Source organism: Suricata suricatta, chromosome 8, assembly GCF_006229205.1.
Source record: "Suricata suricatta isolate VVHF042 chromosome 8, meerkat_22Aug2017_6uvM2_HiC, whole genome shotgun sequence".
Lineage (NCBI taxonomy): Eukaryota > Metazoa > Chordata > Mammalia > Carnivora > Herpestidae > Suricata > Suricata suricatta.
The window spans coordinates 11,305,783-11,329,755 of NC_043707.1; the positions used below are offsets into that span (position 1 = coordinate 11,305,783).

Genomic DNA, 23,973 nt, shown 5'->3' on the forward strand with positions numbered 1-23,973 from the left:
AAGCTTATTTTTAAATAGGTGTCAGAGGTCTAAAACTGCTTAAATTAAATGTCCAACAAAACTGTTAAAAGAACAAACTGTAAAACAATATGCAAAGCATACGTTATTTTCGATGAAATATAAAAAACCATATACACAACTGAAAGGTGAGTCCCAAATCCTGCTGCAATTATCATTGTTAATAAAGAGAGGGGCACTGGACAATTTTTTTAGTTTTCTGGTAGTTTAAAATTTTACTGTTAACAAAAATAAATCATCACTGTTTAATAAAAAAAATGAGTCATTTTTAGATTTTTTTTTCATTTTCATTTGAATCTAATGATTCTGCATCTCCAGAAATTATTTTTAAAATGAAACACATAGGGGCACCTGGGTGGCTCAGTTGGTTAAGCGCCAGCCTCTTGATCTCGGTGCAGGTCATGATCTTAAGTTTGTGAGTCTGAGCCCCATCAGGCCCTGCGCTGGTAGCGTGGAGCCTGCTTGGGAGTCTGTCTCTCCTTCTCTCTGCCCCTCCCCTACTTGTGTGGGTGCATGCATGCTCTCTCTCACGTGCTCTCTCTCTCAAAATAAATAAACTTAAAAACATTTCTAAATGAAAGATAGAAAGACTAAGGTATTAACAAAGATGCTCTTTAAATTAAAGAATTCAAAATAGTCAACACTTGTCATCCAAAAGGGATACAGTTAAATAAGTTATGTGAAAGGCAATACATCCGACAAAGACAACACTCCCAGAAAACCGTGCGACAGCACGAGAAATGCTCATGACCTACTATTAACTAAAAAAGCAGACTCAAAAAATGCATTTGAAGCCAGATCCCAAGTGATATCAAAAAGTTACAAAAATACTCATCTGTACAAAATACCCTAACTAAAAAGAAATACTCATTGAAATAATACTAGTATTTATGACTAGGTTGTGAGACCATTGGTTGAATTTTCTTCTTCATATTTTCAAGTATTTTTCACATTTTCAACAATGAATGTGATTTACCTCTAAAATTGGGAGCAGGAGAGCACAACAAAAGCAGTTTGTTACAAGTGTTACAAGTGACACTACAATTAGATACAACGGATCTACCAACTACTCGGACAGTGCAACGGAAAGCCAACCTTCTTAGGTCCTGACAACACAGCCTCAAGAACTCAAAAATGAAATCCCATGCTGTGGACCAGAAACAATTTAACACAACGCAAAGATTCGGCCTCTAGCGCTCAAACACTGCCTTTCTCTCTCCTGGCCACACTGTCACTGCCACAGAACTCATTTTCTTACTGCTGCTTTAAAGCACGTAATTACATGAAGACCTTGGGAAGCCTAATCTGGCAGCCAGGACGCTTTCAGCCCTATTCTCACACCAGCTAATGCCCTAAAGAGTACTAATTAGAGAGATTCCAAGTTATTGCTACTCTCTTAAATAAATCTGCCTGATACAGATTTCATAGGACAGATGTGTAACACTGCTAATTCTCCAGATTAAACGGATGGGGGAATCAGGAAAGCAAGAAGGCTCTTAATAAATATTATTAAAAATTTCCACAGTGCTTTCTGTGGATTAAGTGACTTAGAGGAGCTTAAAAAAAAAGTCAATTGCTTTAAACAAGTTTTCAACAGAAGGTACACATACACAAAACAAGATGTTCACACCATCTTCGCTAACAATGACTTTCCCTTACCACTAAGCCACTACTACAAAAACTTGGCATGTACAAAAACAAATACGTTATTTCTAGGATGCAGTACTTACTGCATGAAAATCATGTATCGTTTAAACACGCCAAGTAATTTATTAGCCCTTCCCTCTAAAATGAGCTTATTTAATAGAACCATTATAAAGTCATGTCACAGCTGAACTCACTGATCTACTGTTATATTTATAATTCACGTTAACGGTTGGATAGTTAACACTACCCAGAGTTTAAGATTAGGAAAATTAACATGAAAGGAAAAACATTCAGGTTTTGGATTCTTCCCTGAGTGTTCTGTGTACATTTCCTCTTTGACAAGAATAAATACAAAATAACGCACTAGCAAACTATGAAAAAGACAACAAATAGAAACAAAGATATCAAAAGCTTTAGATTTTGTCTATTGGTATACATGCTACTCAAAAGGAATTGAATTTAAGTCACTTTTAATTGGTTAAAGGAGCTAAGTCCCAAGTTTTTTTGGTTTTAATAGATCTTCAGGAATGAATGAAGACATCCGAAAGGCTAAGTATCTGGGTAAAGAGAAAAGAATCCAGCCTTTTAATTTCTTAAAATACATATGACTATTTAAAGCAAAACTATAACATGATTTTGTAGGGTTTGTAATGCATGCAAATATTATATGTATGCCAAATACAGCTTGAAAACCAAGAGAAATGGAATAAATGAACCTGTATGGAGTGCTAAGGCTTCATATGTGAAGTGGTATAATAAGAACTCTAAGTAGACTGTGAAAAGTTATGCATAGATGTTAAAATTTCTAAAGGAACCACGAAGAACTAATGTAAAGAAGTGGCATTAGAAAGGGAAGAGAGAAATTAAAAGGGTATTCTTTAGAAACTTCAAGTAATCCGAAAGAGGAAAGGAAAGGGAGAAACAAAGGAACAAAAACAGAGGGAACAGAGAACAATTTTTAAAATGACAAAAGGGTGGCTCAGTCACTTGAACCTCCAACTCCAGCTCAAGTCATGCTCTTGTGGTTCATGAGTGTGAGCGCCGCGTCAAGCTCTGTTCTGAAAGCTCAGAGCCTGGAGCCTGCTACAGATTCTGTGTACACCCCCCCTTCTGCCCTTCCCTCACCTGCTTTCTCTATGTCACTCTCTCTCTGCCCCTCCCCTGCCGGTGCTCTGTCTCTCTCTCTCTCAAAAATAAAGACGATTAAAAAAAATTGTGTATGCATCTAATAACAGAAGTCTTAAACCTGACAATTCCACAATAACAGGAGATTTTATTAATACCTTATCTCAAAAATTAATAGATTAAATAAGACATTGGTAAAGACATTGAATATAGGAGCAACAGTAATATTTATACACCAAATCATAAACTGCAGAATTCATTCTTTTCAAGTGCCCATAGTGTGCTCAGCAAGTTAGACCTTCTGTTAGGCCATAAAGCAAATTTCAGTAAACTTTAGAAGACTGAAATCATAGTGAAACCTCTAATCACAACAGAATTAAATTAGGAATTAGTAGCAAGAGTATGAGGAAAATTTCTAAGCACTTGGAAAGCAAGCAACGTCTAAACAATCCAGGGTCAAAGGAGAAATCAGAAGATACGTCTAACTTCATGATAATGGGATTAAACATGTAATTTGTGGGAGGCACCTAAAGCAGCGCTTAGAGAATAATTTGTGGCTTTTAATGTTTATATTAGAAACAAAAACAGGTCAAAGCCAACGGCTACGCAAGAGTCTCGGCTACATCCACAGCGCTAGCGGGCCGTGAGGGCTTGCACGCCCGCACACAAGACAAGAAGGTACAGGCGAAAGTAAGGAATGGGGCAGCTGTGCGCACCGTCTTCCCCAGCCCCGCTGGCTGGAGGCGGAGGTGTCACCGGCCCAGGTGTGTGAGCGCACACCTGACCAATCACTGGCTGACCAGGAGCTTCGCTGACCCAGGGGTCCCTCCAGGAAGCCAGGCAAAAACGATTTTAGAAACATGTTTGAAAATCAGTCACAGAAGGCAGCTCTTTGTGCCCTCGGGTCTTGTCTCTGTGCTTTAATAAAATCAACTTTTGCACCCCCCAAAAAAAATAAATAATAAAATAAAAACCACGTAAGGGTCTACCGCAAGAAGTAGGGAAAAGAAGGGCAAAGTAAACCCAAAGCAAAGGAAGGAAAAAGGGAAGGAAAAAAAGAAAGGCAGAAACCCAGTAAGTAGACAATAACAAACAATACAGAAAACGAACTAAACCAAAAGCTGTGTCTCTGAAGAGACCGTCACAATGAGCACCCCCACCTAGTGTGATCAAGGAAAAATAAGAACACGGATTGCCAGTATCACGTATGAAGCAAGCTGTTAGCCCTACAACTTGAGCAGACGTTGAAAGGAAAACAGAAACCACAGGTAAATTTTAGTCAGAAGCGCCCTTTAACAAATCAGTGCTGGACAATCGGCTCGGGCATATCCACAGCCCGAATATTTATCTGTTCTGCCAAGTAAAGGCTGTGCGTTTAAAAGCACAAGTTAATACAAGCACCTCGCACTCCAAGCCGAAGCGGAGCCCGTGTCTCCCTCCATCCCCACGGGCTGTCCTCAAGAGCTCCTGAGGCGGCGGATCAGAAATTCATGCAGCTACCTGCGGGCTTCACAAACTCACCGTCAGGCTGCTGCCTCTTCTAAAGTGCCTTTATCAATTTCTGCTTTTTAAATATGTCTACCAGTATGCGGCAATTTCCAGCTTTCAACGTAAATCAAAAGGTTATTTTTCTCAAGCTATTACTATGAAAATCTATGATGCATTTAGGACACTCAAGACAAAAATATTCCATGTCTAAATATTGACAGTATGACTAGAAGGTTCTCTGAACTTCTGAAATATTGCTGGCCACCCCTTAACAAAACTACATTAGAAATATAAAAATCTTGGGGTTTTTTTGTAAGTTTATTTTTATTTATTTATTTTGAGTGAGAGAACACAGGGGAGGGGCAGAAAAAGAGAGGGAGAGAGACAGAATCCCAAGCAGGCTCCAAGCTGACAGCATGGAGCCCAAGGCAGGGCTTGATCCCATGAACCACGAGATCATGACCTGAGCCAAAACCCAGACTTGGATGTTTAATCAACTGAGTCGCCCAGGCGTCCCAGGAATATAAGATTCATAAATATGAATGAGCAATTCAGAAGTGACGGTTAACAGTGATTTTTCACTCCAGTACTTGGAGGAACATTCTCCACCAGTGACACTAAGTGACGCTCTCCACGGTCACGAACCACCTTAAGAGCCACTACCAGGGGACAATGCTCAGTATACAGCTCCTACACGCTATCACACCTGAATCCCCCGAAGCCACAAAAACCTTCACCTTGACCTTTTGCAAACAAACAAAACAATCAGGAACCAAACCAAATGGCACTCGGTAGAAAGATTTCGATAATCAGTATAATAAGGTCCCCTAGAAAAAGAGAACTTTCATAATCAAGATATTGAAAATGTTTTTTTAAATACTGGTTAGACTTAGTCTTGTCAAAAGAAAAAGATGAGTGTCAGTTTAAAAGCCATTCCTTAAATGTAAATCAAAAATTAGTTTGTAACAGAGCCAAAGAAGCCATTACAGGCTGCTATATAAATAGGCATTTAATGATTTTTCCAATGTTACATTATTGATCTAACAGGCCCTCTGTTTCCGCTGAAATGAATAAGTAATTTGTATAAGTTAACACTAATAGGATTTGCAGCACATTAGCTATCCTAGACCTATCTCGTCATTAGAATTACTATTATAAAAAACAGATTTTTAAACTATCTTTTAATGAAACTGCATACTTTTAGAAATCACTACAAAAGACCGGAGACATCAGAAATATCCATCCCATGGGGCACCTGAGTGGCTCAGTTGGTTAAGCGTCCGACTTTGGCTCAGGTCATGATATCTTGGTTGATGAGTTCCAGCCCTGCATCAGGTTATGTGCTGACAGCTCGGAGTCTGGAGCCTGCCTTGGATTCTGTGTCTCTCTCTCTCTGCTCCTCCCCTGCTCACCCTCTGTCTCTCTTTCAAAAATAAATAAACATTAAAAAAAATTTTTTTAAGTAAGAAATATCCATCTCATGCAAAAAGGCTTTTCTTTTTTTCTTAATTGTTTTAAATGTGTTTTATTTATTTTGAGAGAGAGAGACAGAATACAAGCAGGGAAGGGGCTGACAGGGAGGGAAACACAGAATTGGAAGCAGGCCTCACACTCTGAGCTGTCAGCACAGAGCCTCACATGGGGCTCAAACCCACGAACTGTGAGGTCATGACCTGAGTCGAAGTCGGAGGCTTAACTGACTGAGCCCCTCAGGAGCCCCAGCAAAAAGGCATTTCTAAGTCATAATACCTTTAATATCACTGACCCAGCTCAATAAATTATCTACTCTCAGCACTAAAAACAACGTGGTGAGCAAGAAGTCTGCTCCCTCATCTCAAAGAGTTCATAAATCACCAGGGAAGATAATCAAACAAAGTATGTCCATAAAGGATGCCAGGCTGCAAAGAAATGGGTCCAGAGAAGAAATCCAGAGAAATGGACGTCTGAGCCAAGATGAGGCAGGACGTGGGGCACAGCCAAGCTCTGGAGGAAAAGGACCGTAAAGAGGTGGCTTGCGGCAGAGAAAACTGCAGTCCTAGGCACTGCATGTGCTAATGGCAGGTGTTTCTGCTAAGAGTTGTCTAAGACCACAACGGGGACTGACTTTACCAGTAAAGCTGCATCTCTCCAGAGACAGCAGTCACCTACTTCTAGGAGGAAAGGTGAAAAGGTCACAATTTCATCCAGGCCCCTTCCCCATGTTTCCCACTGAAACACGCGTGTTTTTACCCCCACCACCGTGTGTTCCGGGCACTGGAGAAGGAGCCAGCAGGGAACGGGATGGACTCAATACCGCCCTCGCGGAAGCGACACACAAAACCAATGGGATCACGGCGCCTCCGGGGCAGTGCGGGTCTGCAGCACAGTCCCCGGATCTCCGGTGGCGCAGAGTGAGACACTGAGCCTGCAAGCTGCTGTCGGAGGCAGCCTTCCATCACCAGGAAGGGAGCACTCACTATTGGACATCACGTGTGGCGTCACAGGGACAGGAGAGGCTGTGACACCACACCCACACAAACAAGGAACCTGCTTGTGCAAGCGATTTACACATCTCACACGGCACTTGCGCACACTCTCGTTTCTACTGTTCACAGCCAGGGAGGCCGAGCAGATATCTGAATGATTGCCCAGCCTTCGTCAGGCGTCGCTGCTGGGGTGCCAGGGCCCCCCCCCGAAATGTCCGTGATCTCACTTCACAAAGTGACCGTCACCATCCCCACCCGTCAGATGAGGAGCCTGTGGCTTAGAGAGTTCACGTAGAGAGACTGCCTGTAGGCACACGGCTGACGAGTCTCGGGCGCAAGGCGAGGCCCCAGGAAGTCTGGCTTGAGGCATCTACATCTCCTCTACCCCACCGCGTGGCCTCAGTGTCACACAAGTGTGACCTGGGGGAGAGGTGAAGGGGGCTGCTGCGCCAAGGAGGGGACTAGACTTCCAGCCAGGGCGCGGAGTGAGACACTGAGCCTGCAGCCACAAGAAAGTCCTGCTACACCATCAATCTCAGAGTCTCTCTCCCCTCCCCAAAGTTATTTTTAACTCTCTAATAATCAGTCCTTTTAGGAGCCCTCTCAATGGTCTTCCGGAGGATTGTGAGAGAACAAATCACAGAAATAAGCAAATACCAAGACGTTTAACGAGCAACATCATTCACATCCTGTATCCTACACTATTCGTGCTGTCACGTGCTCCTGAAGGGCATTTCACACTGAAATCCGCTACTAAATAGCCGTCCCACAAGTTCAAAGCTGTGCCAGGCTTCCCAGCATCTCCTGTACTCTTAGCAACACTCCCAGTAAGTCCCTACTGCCGTCCTCACTTTGCCGAGATAAACAGAAGCTTATCAAGGTGAAAGAGGTAGCCCAGGGTCCCACCGCCACAGGTGGGCCAGCAGTGGGACTCGAGGACCTAAGCTTTTCGTTACGACATAGCCCACATCCCGGCAGCAGTCACAAAATTAAGAAACACCGGAATATCCTGGTAAGTTTTCATATGTAGTTACTCATATAGTTACAGTACCAGAATTCTATAGTTTCAGTATGTGGCACCTTGTTAAATAAACGGAAATTTAATTAGATGTATCACTTTAGGGGGGCCTGGGGGGCTCAGGCGGTTGAGCATCAGACTCTTGATTTCAGCTCAAGTCCTGATCTCACGGTGGTGGCATCGCGCCCCGCATCAGGCTATGCACTGAGCATGAGGCCTGCTTAAGCTTCTCTCTCTCCCTCCGCCTGATCTCCTGCTCACTCACTCACTCTCTCTCTCAAAATAAATAAATAAACATTTAAAAAAAAGGACATAACACTTTAAAATCCCATACCTCTTCCATTGTTAAGCACCAAGCACACTAGAAACTTATTTGATTAAGTAGCCGTTTAACAACACGTATTTTATTCAGTAACTTTTCATCCTAAGAAAATACATTTTCAGATGGCTAATAGCAAAACTACTTAGGATCCAGTAAGAGTTGTGGTGCTCCTTCTCTCTACCATCCTATGTTAAAAGGGAATAAAATAATCTTTCAGTTTGCTTGTAAAACACGTAGTGGAGACAAGTTTAATGAGATGGGTATCACTTTTTGGTGCTCCCCATTCTTCTCAATGGGCTACTTGTAGTTCTCAAAGCAAATCTGCAGCTCGTTTTTAAAAAAGTACGGTGGGTAGGGAACAGAAAGGGGATCATGTCACACATGAAACTTACTGATTCCCTCCTTTATTTCCGAGACCGCTCTAGGCAAACCAGGAGGCAACGCCTGTGAATCAGGGGACTGGAGCCACAGCACGAGGAGGGGCTCGCACTGTCATGCACGGACGAAACCCAGACCCCAGCACTCACCGATCTGTACTTGTTCGGGCTGGCTGAGGGAAACAAACGCTGATGTGTCATCGATCCAGGAGATCTGAATGTTCCCTGTGGGAGCGAAATCAAAGTAAAGGGAACACATGACCATTCAGATCGCTGCCAGACTGATAAATATCTGATAGATTTCAGAATGTGTTCATTTTTTAAAATTTTACCCATAGTTTTCTTTTTTAATATTTATTTATTTTTGAGAGAGAGACAGAGCACGAGCGGGGGGGAGGGGCAGAGAGAAAAGGAGACACAGAATTCAAAGCAGGCTCCAGGCTCTGAGCTGTCAGCACAGAGCCTGACGTGGGACTCAAACCCATGAACTGTGATCATCATGACCTGAGTCTAAGTCAGATGCTTAACTGACTGAGCCACCCAAGCGCCCCTGTTTTCATTTTAATTTTTAAAAAAAAGGTTTGTGTGATATTGGGCAGAAAATCCCTCTGTGTCTCTGGGTTCTCATTGGATTATGATGATGCCACTGACTGCATTAAGCATTTCACAAGAGACATAAGCTTTGAAAATCACGACTGGGAGGCATTAAACGAGTCAATGTAGCAAAAAGTATGAAAAATTCAAAACTGCTCTCAAGGCCAGGTAGAGAAAACAAGTAGCAGATAGCAGAGTCCAAAAGAAAAGAAGGCGTCAGAGAGAGAAAACCAAGACAGACTAACAGTGTCAAGAAAAAACTGAGAGGGACAGAAAGCGGCCTCGTGAAACCAAGTGAGGTTCCCATGAAGAGAGACAGACCGTCAAGAAAGGCTAACTGCCTGCGGACAGACAGACGGAAGGAGGGCGCTAGGGAGAAGGAAGGACCCGGGAGGTGGGGCAGAAGCTGGAGAAAATGGAAGGGAAATTATTCTAATTATTCTGCTACTGCTCTTCTCAAAAAGACACAGAAGACTGGAATTACTAAAACTGGGTAAACATCACTGGAACGTGGGAGTGAAAAAAACGTTTTAATTCCTGCTAAAATTTTCAAAGGCTACAAAGGCTTGCAAACTGCTTTGTGACACGGTCGTAGGCCAAGAACTCACTTCCTGTTGCACAGCAAGGTACCATAATGACTTCCTCAATTACAAAAGTCCTTTCTCTATTTCGTGTGTTTTAGATAAATAGTAACAGTGAACATTTATTAAGTGGTTGCCACATGCTATAAACTATGCTAACTGCCTTCCATGAATCTGCTCATTTAGTCCTCGTGAAATTCTTAATGCAGGAAGCGGCATGATTGTCATCTCCAATGAGGACACAGAGACTCAGAGAGATTATCTGTCCAGTATCACACAGCTCATTTTTTTTTTAATTAAAATAAAAACAGGAGCGCTTGAGTGGCTCAATCAGTTAAGTGTCTCAGGCTCAGGTCGTGATATCACAGTTCATGGGTTCGAGCCCACATCTGTCTCCAAGATGGCAGTGCAGAGCCTGCCTGCAATCTCTCACCTTCTCTCTGCCCCTCCCCTACTTGTGCTTTTCCTCTCTCTCTCAAAATAAATACATTTAAAAAAAAAATGAGGGGTGCTTGAGTGGCTCGGTTGGTTGGGCATCCACTTATTGATTTCAGCTCAGGTCATGATCTCAGGGTTGATGGTTCAAGCCCCGCATCAGGCTCTGCACTAATCATGCAAAGCCTGCTTGGGTTTCTCTCTCTCTCCCTTGCTCGCTGTCCTTCCCCTGCTCGTGCTCTCTCTCAAAATACCTAAGTATGCTTTTAAAAAAATGTTTAAAAAATGAAAACAAAATTCTACTCAGAGCATTCTACTTAATTTACCCGATTACAGGTGACTAAATAGCGTAAGCACTTCACAATACAAGAAAGAACAGCAACAACATCAAAAGCTCTCAAAACAAAGAAGCCATGAAACTCAACTGCATTTCCAGATCTGTATTTAAATTAAACAGCAAGACTAGAATTTCAGAAGTGGTTGAGGCCCGCTGCAAAGACTGGGGCAACTCCCTGGAAACAAACCTGTTTTCACTTACTTTTCTAAAAATTGAGTCTGGACAGTGTTTTACTTACAAAAGCTAATACATATATACTTATTTTAGGAAATACAGAAGAGCATAAAAACGCCTACCTCAAAGTCAGTGATGGGGCACCTGCGTGGCTCAGGCAGTTGAGCGTCTGACTTTTGATTTCAGCTCAGGTCATGATCCCAGGGTCGTTGGGATCCACACCGAGTGTGGAGCCTGCTTAAGATTCCCTCGCTTTCCATGAGCCCCATTTCAGGTGAGCTCGAGCCCTTGGGGCAAGAAATACGAGCCCCACTTCTCTCCTCTCTCCTCTCTCTCTCTCTCTCTCTCGTGGGATTCTTTCCCTCTCTCTGCCCCTCATAGGATATGCTCTCTCTCATTCTCTCTCTGTCACTGTCTCTGTCTCTCTCTGTCCCTTGCTCACTTGTGCCCTCTCTCTCAAAAACAAAAGATTCTCTCTCTCACTCTGCCCCTCCCTGTTCTGCTCTCTCTCTCTCTCTAAAAAAATTTTTTAAGAAAATGGTCAGTGGTAATAGCATGAGGCTTCTTCTCAGTCTGATTTCTATAAAAGTATTAACAAAAAAGGTTATAGGACTCCTACTTTGTGTCTGCTTTTGACACTAAATGGTAAAATATGCACACTTTATCGTCTTTTTAATAAACCCTTCAAATATTTTTTAAATGGCTACATACCAGCCAGCTGAAGAGGACACTGGCCCGGTGAAAAGGTACATAAACATTAAATGACAGTCTTATTATTGGCTATTCAAATTTTGTACTGCCTTTATCTAAAATTTTGAAAGAGAATAGCTTACATATTCCACTGGTTAAAATAAAGAGGCGCTGCTGAAGCTTACTGCTAGAGGGGTCTTAATAAACCCTCACAGAAGACTGTTGGTTCCGCCCATCCCCTGACCTAATAGAAAGGAGCCCTACCGCACACACAACTCCTGTCCTGGTGCTCTTGGACATCTGTGTTCGTCTGCTTGGACTGTTCAATGTCAAGCAGCAAGTGCCTGCCCGTATGAAACAGATGTTCTCTCCGAATTTAATCTTCAACATGATTTATCCTCAGCCTAGATGTATTTTCCATGGTCAGCACAGAGGCCAGTCACAGTAACAGTACCCTGCTTTCCATGGATTAATAATAGCGCTCTATTGTGGGGTGCGACGGAAAGTTCCTCAGGTCACATTAGTACCAAAATAGCCGTGTATCAAACCCTGCAACACTCCATGAGCGAGATTAAACTCGTGCAGAGCAATACTCTTTCATGACCAAGCTGAAGCTGTCACATACTGGTGGCCACCCGCACAGACCAAAACTAGAGCAAAATCCTGACCCTACAGATGGACCTGTCGTCTACTTACCAAAGGCACTAAAAAGCTGGTAAAGGTCGCTGGTTTTCCATTCTTTGGGGAAGGTCACATGGAGAACATGATCACGTTTTGGTTGCACTAGGAGACAAGTTTTGGATAAAAAGTTGACAGCGGAAAAGTGAGTGATCTCCCAGTGGTTGTTTAATGGCACTGACCCCGAGCAAACTTGAGGAACTGCTGTGAATGACCCGATTACCGAACAGCTCCCCGAAGTACTCTTCGGGACACCAGGACTTGGCCACCTCACCCCCGACTCGGGCTCTGATACTTCACGGAACCCGCAACCATTTGAATCCTGACACTTCTACGCAGACCATAGGAATGCAGGAAGTTCCTATGAAAATTATTTCAAGGTGGGGGAAAAAGGCTATTCTCTCCTTTTAATCGAGTTGTCTGCATGTGTGCATAACGCACCGTCCCCATTCGATGGGCTGAGTTTAAGCAGAGGGAGTCCCGGGACCGAACCCCTCTGGCTACTCGGGGCCAGAAACTGGGAAGAGGGTGCTGAGTTCGCAGAACTGCTGTTGGAGGAGGACACCACGACAGAGCTCTGATGCGGACGCGACACCCATGCCCTCTGATCATCACCGCCAATGACACTTCTCATCGGCTGCAGCTCACCCACATCTACGTCCCTACTGCATGGAGTTAGGCCCATAAACCAGGCTAGAACGAGAGCAACGGGACAGAAGAAGGAGCGGACGAGGAGCATGAAGCAGAAAACTAATCCAAAGCAGCAGTAACCATGTCCCAGATGGACTGGCCTTCTGAGGTTTTCAGTGGAAAAGGAAAATAAAAACCCAAAAAACCCTTACCCAACCAAAACCAGACATACTCAAATAACTGGAAAATAGAGAACTTATGGTTCCTGACGCGGCTAACGCATCTCAAAGTTGATCACGTGCGCTTACGGGAAATTACGAATTCAGCGTTCTGAGTGAAAACGAAATAATGAAGAGAAGATATATGTTTTTTAAAAACTCAACTCATGCGTAAACTGGAAAATGTAACTCAAGAGATGAGTTAATCAAGACCCAAGGGTAGCATGACCTTAAGCATACTATTCATATCAACCACAAAATCACTACCTATTTTTAAGTGAATAAACCTCTTTCTTCAGAAATCCTTTTCCTGTCAGCCCTTCCAGACCGCACACTTAACCGTGCAGATGCAATGAAAAAACAGAAAGTCACTTACAGTCTGGTCCTTCCAAGTTCAGATAGGGGATATCCATGACTCTCATCAGAAATAACCTACAGAAAGAAAAGAGAAACATGTGACGGGCTCATTTCCAGTGGAAACAGGACATTGGCATTATTAAGTCCTTCGGCAGACACTTCTTGAATGTATTACTTCATTTCTAAAATCATGTTAAAGAGCTCTTGCCGTTCACTTCAAAGATTCTTCTCTAAGACTGAATATTTATCATTAATAGGAAAAAAAAAAAAAAAGAAACCCACCAACCTGCAGCATCCCCGGCACCTACAACAGTTCCTGGCTTTCGGCAGCTGTTCAATAAATATTAGCTAAATGGATGAAACCAGTGAGCAGAGTCAAAAGAAAGTCCTCCCGGGTCGGCTTGCTGGTCAAGGGAAACCGAGAGGACAAATTAGGAAGGGAACTCATATGCCTGGTGTTTTGAGGGCTGAGAATGACAGCAAAGATGCCTTTTTTTTTTTTTTTTCCCGGAAATGGAAAGTCACCGGATGAACACCAGTCTTATTGGTAAATTACACAGTGTGAAAGAAGGGACCATGTCAGAAGCTCGTGCCATTACGGTCATTTAAAGCATTTTAAAAGCGTAAAATGAAACAATCCATGGTAAAGAAAGCGGTCACACGGATATAAAACAAAGAACAGGCATTTTACGCACACCTTCAAAACAGATAGAAAGGCACTTAAAAGACAGCGCACTTGTAACGTGTAACTCTCGGTAATTCCATTTTTTTATTTGCAAGATTATGAACAAAATATCAGGCATCTGGTGGTGTGTGAGATGATTTTAATAAGTTTTACTAAGACGACAACACGCGGTCCATTTCTGGTGGAGACTGCATTATACAGCAAATTAAAAAGGCAATCCAAGAGCCCAACAAGCAATTAGTTTGGCTTCAGTGACCCACAATTAAGGCGTATCATTACCAGGCACTCAAACGCCAAGCAGGGCATGATCTAGTTTACAGCGGGAACCATCAGCATGAATATTACACTGTTTGGTTAGTGCCAGAAAAAAAAAACACGAAGCCATGTTACTCTGTGGTTTTAGAACTTGCTGCCTCACCTACAATTTAGCAAACCAAACCCTTGGCTAAGAAACCAATTTTATTTTTAGTTCCCTAATTTAGGCTCGCCCATACTATTCTGGTTCTGGGGGCCATTTTTGGTTTCTTTAGTTTTTATTTATTTACTTTGAGAGAGAAAGACAGGCATGTGAGCAGGAGAGGGGCAGAGAGAGAGAGAGAGAGAGAGAGAGAGAGAAAGAATCCCAAGTAGGCTCTGCACTGTCAGCGTGGAGCCTGATGCGGGACTTGAACTCACAGACCGTGAGATCATGACTCAAGCTGAAGTCAGAGTCTTAACTGACTGAGCCCCCAAGTGTCCCAGGGAGCCATTCTACCCAGTTCAACCAACAGCACCTGCGACCCCAGGAGACACTAGCACACACAGCGCCCGGGACAAAGGAGTTTGTCACCGACGGCAGCTATCACAACTACTGCCAACCAGAACCTACGAAGTTACTCCTGCGTGAGAAGGCTCAATGGTTTTATGCTTCATAAAGTTTTTAATTTTCCATTTAGTCAATTTAGAGATAGTCCCCAAATTCTAAAAACCAAATTTGAAAAAAAAAACACCTTAATTTAAAAGTTAATGGAACATATCAAGCACCAGAGAGATAATTTAAACTTTTAACCCTGATTTCAACAGGAGAGTAAAGGCTGGAATCAACATGTTCATTGCTACACTGTCAAACACCCCAAAAACCAAAAGCGACCTTAAGGGTCAATAATATGTTGGACTGTCACTAAATTACAGCTCATCTTCTCAAAAGAACATTAAACAATCCAAATTAAGTATAAAAACATTTCTTAATGTTTATTTATTTTTGAGAGAGAAAGAGGGCGTGAGCAGGGGAGGGGCAGAGACAGAGGGAGACACAGAATCCAAAGCAGGCTCCAGGCTCTGAGCTGTCAGCACAGAGCCTGACACGGGACTCGAACCCACCAACAGATATCACAACCTGAATGGAAATGAGACACTTAACGGACTGAGCCACCCAGGCACCCTACTATTACTTTTTAAACTTAAAAAATAAACCAAAGAGGGGGCGACCGGGTGGCTCAGTCAGTTAAGCATCCGGCTTCAGCTCTGGTCATGATCTCACAGTTTGTGAGTTCGAGCCCCACGTTGGGCTCTGTGCTGACAGCTCAGAGCCTGGAGCCTGCTTCAGATTCTGTGTCTCCCTCTCTCTCTGCCCCTCCCATGCTTGCACTGTCTCTCTCACTATCTCTCAAAATTAAATAAAAAAACATTTGAAAAAATTAAAAAATAAAATAAAGTAAACCAAAGGCTAAGCAGAACTGAGAGGCCCCGGGGAAATAACTAGAAATAACTGAAAATGCCACTGAAATCAATCTTGGGGATCCTGTGCCCCGTCTTACCTGTCGTGGGGAGAGAGGTATAAAGTAAAACCATTGCTTGATTTCTCTGTAAAAACACTGTTTTGTTTCTAAAATCATGGGGCCTCACTAACACATAGAGAAAATCAACAGTCCTATAAATTCTAACAAGAAGAACACTTAAAAAGGAGACTTCCCCGATGGATCTCCCCACATGAGTGTTTCAAAACCGGTTTTGAAAAGTATCTTCTGTCACCCAACATACTGGCTATCTGTTCTGTCATATTTCATCTGAATTTCACCTCTGACGGAAATAAGCAAAAATCTGTTCTTGGCCAGAAGACTTGGAAGATTTTTTTTTTTAAGTTAGCTAATTCCACACGATCTTGTCTGCTTGCTCAACACTTTCACGAAATAGAAAGCCCTTTCGAATGAAGTATTAATGGCGCTTCTCACTCTTCCCCAACGCCTCCGTGTCCGGGCTCGGGAGAGCAGTGAGCAGCCGCAAACCCTGGAAGAACGCGCACACCCACTGTGCGTGTGACCTGGCCGAGCGCTCCTCCGCAGAAAGCCGCCCCACTGGGAAACCGACCCCAGAACCGTAGCTGGGCGCCGGGGGACCCGGACCAAAGCCAACTCCCCAGCGGCCCCCCACGCCCGCGTGCCAGCCTTCCGCCAGCCAGCCCTCTGGTCCCATCCCTGCGCTTCTGAAGGAAACCCACATGGAGTAAACACATGAGTAAAACGTCACTGCAGCTCGCCACACACGAACTGGCTGTCACAGGCCTACGCCTCCCGGAAAGAACGCGACGAACTACCTCCCGTAAGGATCAAGTGCTGCGGCGTTCGGCCTCACACACGAGCAGGCGCAGGCGGAAGTGCGGTGGCGCGGCAGGTGCTCCTCCGCCGCCAGCTGGGCGGAAGCTCCTGCAGGAGGCCTTCGGGGGCCGTGGCCACCACGGACAAGTGGGCCCACGCTCGCACAAGACGGCCTTTCTGCTTCCGTGAAGATTCAAGATGGCTGTGATTTAGTACAGACAGGACGGGGCAGAAGTCTTGCCACATTCCCGCAGGTTTCCTCATGAAATGTTATTTTAGCACCTACTCTCTAAAAGGGGTGACACTGCTAACTCCGTCAAACATTAAAATTAAAACTCTTACTTGGTACAACCGCCAATTTTACACCAAAATTCTATCTATCCTAAGAAACTGTAAACTCAAGGTCACATTCTAGATGCCACGAAACAAAGTTCACCCCAGTGGGCGTGTGTCAGATTTTTAGAGTTCTCCAATGATTCATGAGGTTGTTTATCTCGGCTTTCAAACGGCGTCTGGAGAGATCCAACAGTCAAGCACAGCAAATTCCAAGGTCTTTTGCTCATCAGACTAGGTAACTTCAGCTCAGCCTGTGTGACAGGCTGTTCTGCACAACGTTTTTATCTCCACAGTTTCCCACATGCTGCACGGCACTCACAAAAAGCCATCTGCCCATATCCTTTCCAGACCAGGGCGTTATGACACTGCGACCTAGACTATGTGGGGAGCCTTGCTAGAGGCTGAAGAAGTTCATTCCAGATATGAAACTCCTTAGCGGCCCAGAACCTTGAGTTCTTATCAGAATGAGGTTCCCCAGACCAGCAATATCAGTACCGCCTGGGAACCAGGTAGAAAGGCAAATTCCCAGGACCTACCTAAGACCACTGACTCAGAAACTCTACCAGCTGCGAATCACCGAGTTAACAGAACAGGAAAAGAGTATGTTGAATGTTGTGCTAATTGCCATTAATGATGACTCATTAATTAACTGGCATAAAACGGACCAAGAAGCTGTGCCAACTGCTCCAAAAAACATCCGTCTTAATGATTTGTGTACATTGAACGAGTCTGGCTTCCAAAACAAATACCAAGGAAGCAATAACCAAGTCTTCTACCACTCCCTGAGACCAGGAGGTCCACTGTGGACAGCACTAGCTTCTCTGCAAGAGCTAAACAGGGTGGACATTATTGCTGACAACGGTTGTTCTCATTTTTAAGAAGAAAGGTGAAAAAAGATCACTAATACAACTCTCGTGCAGACTCATGGCAAAAGTACCCCCTGGTTCTATGAATTGGCTACAGATGAACACATCTAGCTTCAGGCGTTAAGCTTCAGCACTAATGTGGCACCAAAGACTGGCAAACACTTGGCATGAACAACATGCACAACACACGGAATCAGACACCTCTAACCTTATCGAAATTCTCTGACCTCACCAGCAAGTGTCAGACTCGGACTCTGGCAACCACAAAGCACACGAGGCTGCTCAAAGGAGTGCACTAGGATTAAAGGTGATTCTTTGATGACACAACAGCTTGCCTGGGACTGTGGCTGCTCCGAACCATTCCCTAGCTGTCGGGTGAATAAAAAGGCATTGCCAAACTCAAGCCAGTGTTAACCCATTTTATGCAGTGAAGCTCAAGGAAACAAAGACAGCAGGAGCGCATGGGAGGCGCAGTCAGTTAAGTGTCTGACTTTGGTTCAGGTCATGATCTCTCAGCCTGTGACATCAGGCTCTGTATTGACAGCTCAGAGCCTGGAACTGGTTTTGGATTCTGTGTCTCCCTTTCCCTCTGCCCCTCCCCTGCTCATTGTCTGACTCTTTGTCTCTGGAAAATAAATAAATGTTTTAAAAAAATTATGGGGCGCCTGGGTGGCTCAGTCGGTTAAGCCTCTGGCTTCCGCTCAGGTCATGGCTCACGGTTCATGGGTTCGAGCCCCGCGTCAGGCTCTGTGCTGATGGCTAGCTCAGAGCCTGGAGCCTGCTTTGGATTCTGTATCTCCCTCTTTCTCTGACCCTCCCCTGCTCACATTGTCTCTCTCTATCTCTCAAAAAATAAATAAAAAACATTAAAATTTTTTATTTTTTATTTTTTTTTTATTCTTGCTAAAAAAACAAAGACCTGGGCAGGAGCACCTGGGTGGTTCAGTCAATTGTGTGTCCAACTTCAGTTCAGGTCATGATCTCATGGGTTTGTGAGTTCAAGCACCGTGTCAGGCTCTGTGCTGACAGCTCAGTCTGGAACCTGCTTTAGATTCTGTGTCTCCCCCTTTCTCTCTGTCCTTCTCACCACCCCCAGAAATGAAATAAAGAAAATTGAAGAAGAAAAAAAAAAGAGAAAGAAAACAAAGAGGGCAAAAGTGATACTCAAAACTGTATGCAAGAAGTCCTGAAGGTGATTCCGGACCTCTACAAGAGGCTCAAATCCTGGGGAACTGAAAAGATCGTTACAGTTCTTTAAAATTCTGCATTACCACATCTATGTGTAAGATCAATGATTCTACTTGGGAACAAAAGAAAATATTGAATTCTGCTCCCACAGCAGCATGCTTCCCAGGGTTATATCCAAAGGTAGAGGAGGAAAGCGAATCAGAGTGGTGTGTCAGTGGCCACTTTAAGAGGCAACTGGCAGGGGTGTGCCTGGGTAGCTCTGCTGGTTAAATGTCTCACTTCGGTTCAGGTCATGATCTCAGGGTTTGTGGGTTCGAGTCCCGTGTCGGGCTCTGTGCTGACAGTTCGGAGCCTGGAGCCTGCTTTGGATTCTGTGTCTACCTCTTTCTCTGCCCCTCCCCCAATGACACTCTGTCCTTCTCTCAAAAAAAAAAAAAGCAACTGTCAAAAACTGGTCATGCCCATCACAGTGTAGGAGAAGTGCTGACTGACGCGAGGCCCAACCACGAAAGTTAGGTTGTAAACAGACCATGACACGCCGCCCCCCCCCATGGCCACTGAACGCCATCTCCGTGATGCTGGCCTCCAGTTTTCGTGTCTTTGGAAAATTCATCACTGTATTTTTTAAGTTACAAAATTATAAAACAAGTTCCATCTCAATCAGTAAATGAATCATACTGATCTCAATTAGTAAATGAAATAGGCACAGAAAACACACCACTAGGGCCCTAAAATGAGGGGATTTTTTTTTTTCTTTTTGGCGGGTGGAATCATGAGGGGATATTTTGTGTTCCAATGAGACAAAAAAAAAATTTGAAGCACAAAGTGCCTGACCAAAGAGACAGCGTGTCACTGCGTGTGCAGCCTCTCCAACCCTCTGGTCTGTAGGACGCGTGACAGGTAGAGAAGTGCCGGCCTCAGTGTGCCAACAACGAGGCAGCGGGTTTCCCGGGCTCCCAGGCTTGCAGTGGGCAGCGACAGGACTCAGGCCCAAGCTCAGATACCAGCTCGACACAGACGCCCACCTCCCCCACCTCCGATGGGTACCCCTCCCACATGTGGCTTTTAATCCGAGCTGTTCCCAAAGCCTCCCTGTCAAAGGGTGAGGCTGGAGTCCCAGAAGGAACAAAACAGGGACATGTCAGGGGTTTAGCCTCAGTCCCCACTCAAGCCCCAGGGGAAGCAAGAGCTTGAGCCTCAGGCCCCGGAAACAGTGGAGTGGTAACGCTCTAAGGGTTGGTTAAATTACAGCCAGGCCTGGACACAGGAAACGAGGCTGCCGTTTGAGCAAGAGCTGTGGGGAGGCTGAAATTTCAAGGCAATGGGAAGGACAGGCAGCAAGGAAAGCGGGCCGTCACAAACAGAAAGGACAATCTTCCCGGGGTGCCTGGGCGGCTCAGCTGGTTAAGTGTCTGACTCGTGGTTTCGGCTCAGGTCATGATCTCATGGTTCGTAGGTTTGGAGCCCACTTGGGATACTCTCTTTCTCTCTCTCTACCCCTCCGCTTGCACACACTCTCTCTCTCAAAATAAATAAAGTAATCCTAAAAGAAAAGGACAATCTCCCCATGTCTGCGGTGCAGACAGAGCTGCTCCCGTGAGCCGCCTGGGTCTCGGGCATCCCAGGCACACCGACCCCGCACCCCCACCCCACCCCCCACAGTGGGATCACCCCGAGGAAAACCAGTGAATCGGTGCATCCCAGCCCAGGAGACCTACAGGTGCCTGAATATAACAGTTCACCTTCCGTAACATCAGAGTTGTACACGTAACCCCCAGCTCTGAAGGATCTGGAAGCATCTCTCATGTTACAGCATGTCTGAGTAAAGAACAACAGGGCTAATCTGATCTCGTCCCCTGACAAAGAGAAAAACCTTTAGCCCCCGAACTCTTCGCTCTTCTTCCTGGAAACGCAGGATTTCATTCGATGAGGTAAAAATGTGCATGTGCCCAACTGCTTTCTTCTAGACGATGCTTCTGTTTCTAAAAGACTTTGTCTCAAAAAAAGAGATTTCCAAGTAAAACTGCATTCCCCTCACACCACTGAAGACTGGGGTACAGGGATGGGGAGTAAAATCTACTCTCCACATAATGTGAGCAGTGAATTAATTTGAGGCTCGCCCCACGTCCCGAGCCTTCCAAAGGAAAACTGCAACCTTTAAGGGCTGCCAGCCCTCCTGTACTTGCAAATGGTCTCGGTATTTCCTTCGGGGCCCAGCAGTGAAAGCACTTCATAAGAACCTTGTACGCCAGGGCTCATCATTATACATATTTATGTGCTATAAAAAAACTAATTCTATCATCCAGGGTAGGAAGCATGCAGCCATCTCTCACAAAACAAGCTCATTTATTTTGCCCGCTAAAGCTCCTGTGTAAAAAACGAAGACATCCGCTGGCTACAAGGGACCGACTGTGGCATCGGTTATTTTAATTTCGCTCCGGCGGGAGGCGCCCAGTTCCCAATCTATAGTCACTTGATGTTTTGACAAATAGAGCGTTACCCGACATCTGTCCTGGAGCCAATTCATGGCCTTTCTTAAACAGATACAACGCTAGAAACAAGGGGGGAGAGGAGAGAAAGGAAACCAGCAGCTCTTGTGAACGGTCCTCACCAAATGAACCATAGCAAATCACAGCAAATAAAAACGTTAAACTAAGCATTATGTAAAGACGACGTGTGTGCGGCGTGTGGAATGGCAGACTGCAAAATGTCACAGGAAACGAGCCCCGCAAAACCCAGAGGTCAAAGTCAACATCTTTTATGATCACTGCTCAGGCCAAACACCAAGAGAAAAGGAAATCCTTCAAAGATACTAGCACCGTCTCTTTGGAAAATGGGCAGCCACACTGCCACAGTACGCTCTCTCCAGAAACCACGTGCTGAGGAGGAAGAAACCATTCTTGGTGGAGGACAGACCTGGGTTATCCCTGCCTCCCACTTCTGAGCCCCTTGGCAGACAGCCTTAGCTCTAAAATGCGGGCATTACCGGGCACCCTAGGGGGCCCAGTCAGCTGAGCATCCGACTCTTGATTTTGGCTCAGGTCATGGTCTCGCAGTTCACAAGTTTGAGCCCCACATCAGGCTCTGTGCTGACAGCTCAGATCCTGAAGCCTACCATGGATTCTGTGTCTCCCTCTCTGCCCCTCCCCTCCTTGTGCTCTGTCTCTTTCTCTCTCAAAAATGAATAAACATTTTTAAAAATTTAAAAAACAAAACACCAGAACTCAAGGGATACCTGGGCAGCTCAGCTGGTTAAGTATCCGACTTCAGCTCGGGTACGATCTCATGGTCCATGAGTTCGAGCCCCACATCATACTCTATGCTCACAGCTCAGAGCCTGGAGCCTGCTTCCGATTCTGTGCCTCCCTCTCTCTCTGCCCCTCCCCCATTCACACTCTGTCTCTAAGAATGAATAAACGTTAAAAAAGATTTTTTTTAAATAACTTAAAATGGGGACATTATTATTTACCTCTGAGGGTTGCTGACAGCAATTACAGGGAATGTGGGAAAACGACGTAGGGAACTCACTGAAGAGTGGAAGGTGTTTGGTGGAGAAGAATTTGGGGTAGCCAGTACCAGATGTTCAGTACACTTCTGACCCTTGAATTATATGAATGAAATGTTACATACTCTTACAAATACCTATCTCCTGGTTTCCCTCGCCAAAGCAAGGCAAAGAATCCCTAAGAATGCTGACTTGACTACTCACAGCCTGCAGTGGGCTGAATGGTGGTCTCCAAAAAGATATGTGCACCCTCTAATCCCGGTATGCGTCAATGATGCCTTATTTTAGGAAAAACAGTCCTGGCAGATGTAATTATTACTAAGGCTCGTGAGAACATCATCCTGGACTATTACCCAGGTGGGCCCTAAATGCCAGCCCAAGCGTCCTTCTGCAGGAGAGGCAGAGAAAGGACACTCACCCAGAAAAAGCCACAGTGTGACCATGGAGGCAGAGAGTGGAGAGAGGCGCCCAGAAGCCAAGGACTGCCAGCAGCCACCGAAACCTAGAACAGGGAAGACACATATCCTTCCCCGAAGCCTCTGGAGGAAATACAGCCCTGCCGACAGCTTAATTTCAAACTTCTGGCCTCCAGCCCAGAAGGGAGCAGGGAAGAGGGAATAAATTCCTCGTCTGAAGCCACCGAGCTTGCGGCAATTTGTTACCGCACCACAGGAAAAGGAATACCCTCCTGAGGAGGAGGCGAGCTGCTTAAACACCAACCGAGGGGCGCAGTGATTCGTTTACCTCTACGAGCGACGTGCTCACCGTCACAACAAACCAGTTACGAAGCCAGGGGGAAACGGAGTCTAAAAAACGAGAGCCAACGCAGGGCTGGAAGGGCCCAGCAGGTGCGCTCAGCCCCTGTGGCGTCCACGGGGCTGACAAGACAAGAAAAGGTGTGCACGGTGTCCCCTGAAGATTTCTTTAAAAGCAGACTTTTGATAAAGTCGCACTGAGCTGATCGCCGGCAATGAGGACGACCCCTGCCCCAATGTGGGACTCGACCCTGAGAGCCCTCTCTTCCCTGAAGAAGTCACAGAAACAACCACAGGGGCCCAGGCTTACGCCAGACTAAAGGCGTGAGAAGAAATGAATGTGCCCAAGACTCAGATGCCTTCTACCTTCCTGAAAACCAGTGTCCTTAAGAACTTTCGGGGAGATCAAACCAAGTCAATTCTTGGTGATTCTTTCTATCCTAGCAACTTGGGAACCAAAAGTGAAGCGAACAGGACTCGGGTTAAAATAAAGGGCTTTGGGGGATCCTGGTGGCTCAGTCGGTTAAGTGTCCCACTCCTGATTTCAGCTCAGGTCATGATTTCCCGGTTCATGGGATCGGGCCCCAAATTGGGCTCTGCACTAATAGCATGTAACCTCCTAGGGATTCTCTCTCTGCCTCCCTCTTCGCCCCTTCTCTCACTTGTGCATGTGCTCTCGCTCCCTCTCTCTCTCCCAAAATAAACATTTTTTGTAAATTAAAAAATTAATAAACAAATGACTTTGGTTAAGGTGTGTGAAGATAAAATACATCCTATGTACTGGGGTAAAACACATTCTGGAAGCCAGGGAGAAACCGGCTCTAATCATTCTGGAACCTGGGAGGCTGCTCTAAGCATCTGCAGTGCTGTGATTTTACTCCTCATGGTGCCAGACTCCAAAATTTGCACAA

At 45.0% G+C, this 23,973-nt stretch overlaps 1 protein-coding gene across 1 annotated transcript in view; it reads right to left on the reverse strand.

The window, feature by feature from the left end:
• Window positions 1-23,973, reverse strand: part of PARN (poly(A)-specific ribonuclease) — a 150,762-nt gene that overhangs the window by 80,871 nt on the left and 45,918 nt on the right. Inside the window, exons 19-21 of the mRNA XM_029949855.1 lie at window positions 13,174-13,229; window positions 11,968-12,054; window positions 8,611-8,685 (exon numbers count right to left, since the gene is read on the reverse strand). Of these exons, the coding sequence (XP_029805715.1) occupies window positions 8,611-8,685; window positions 11,968-12,054; window positions 13,174-13,229 (218 nt within the window). The remainder of the gene's footprint in view (window positions 1-8,610; window positions 8,686-11,967; window positions 12,055-13,173; window positions 13,230-23,973) is intronic.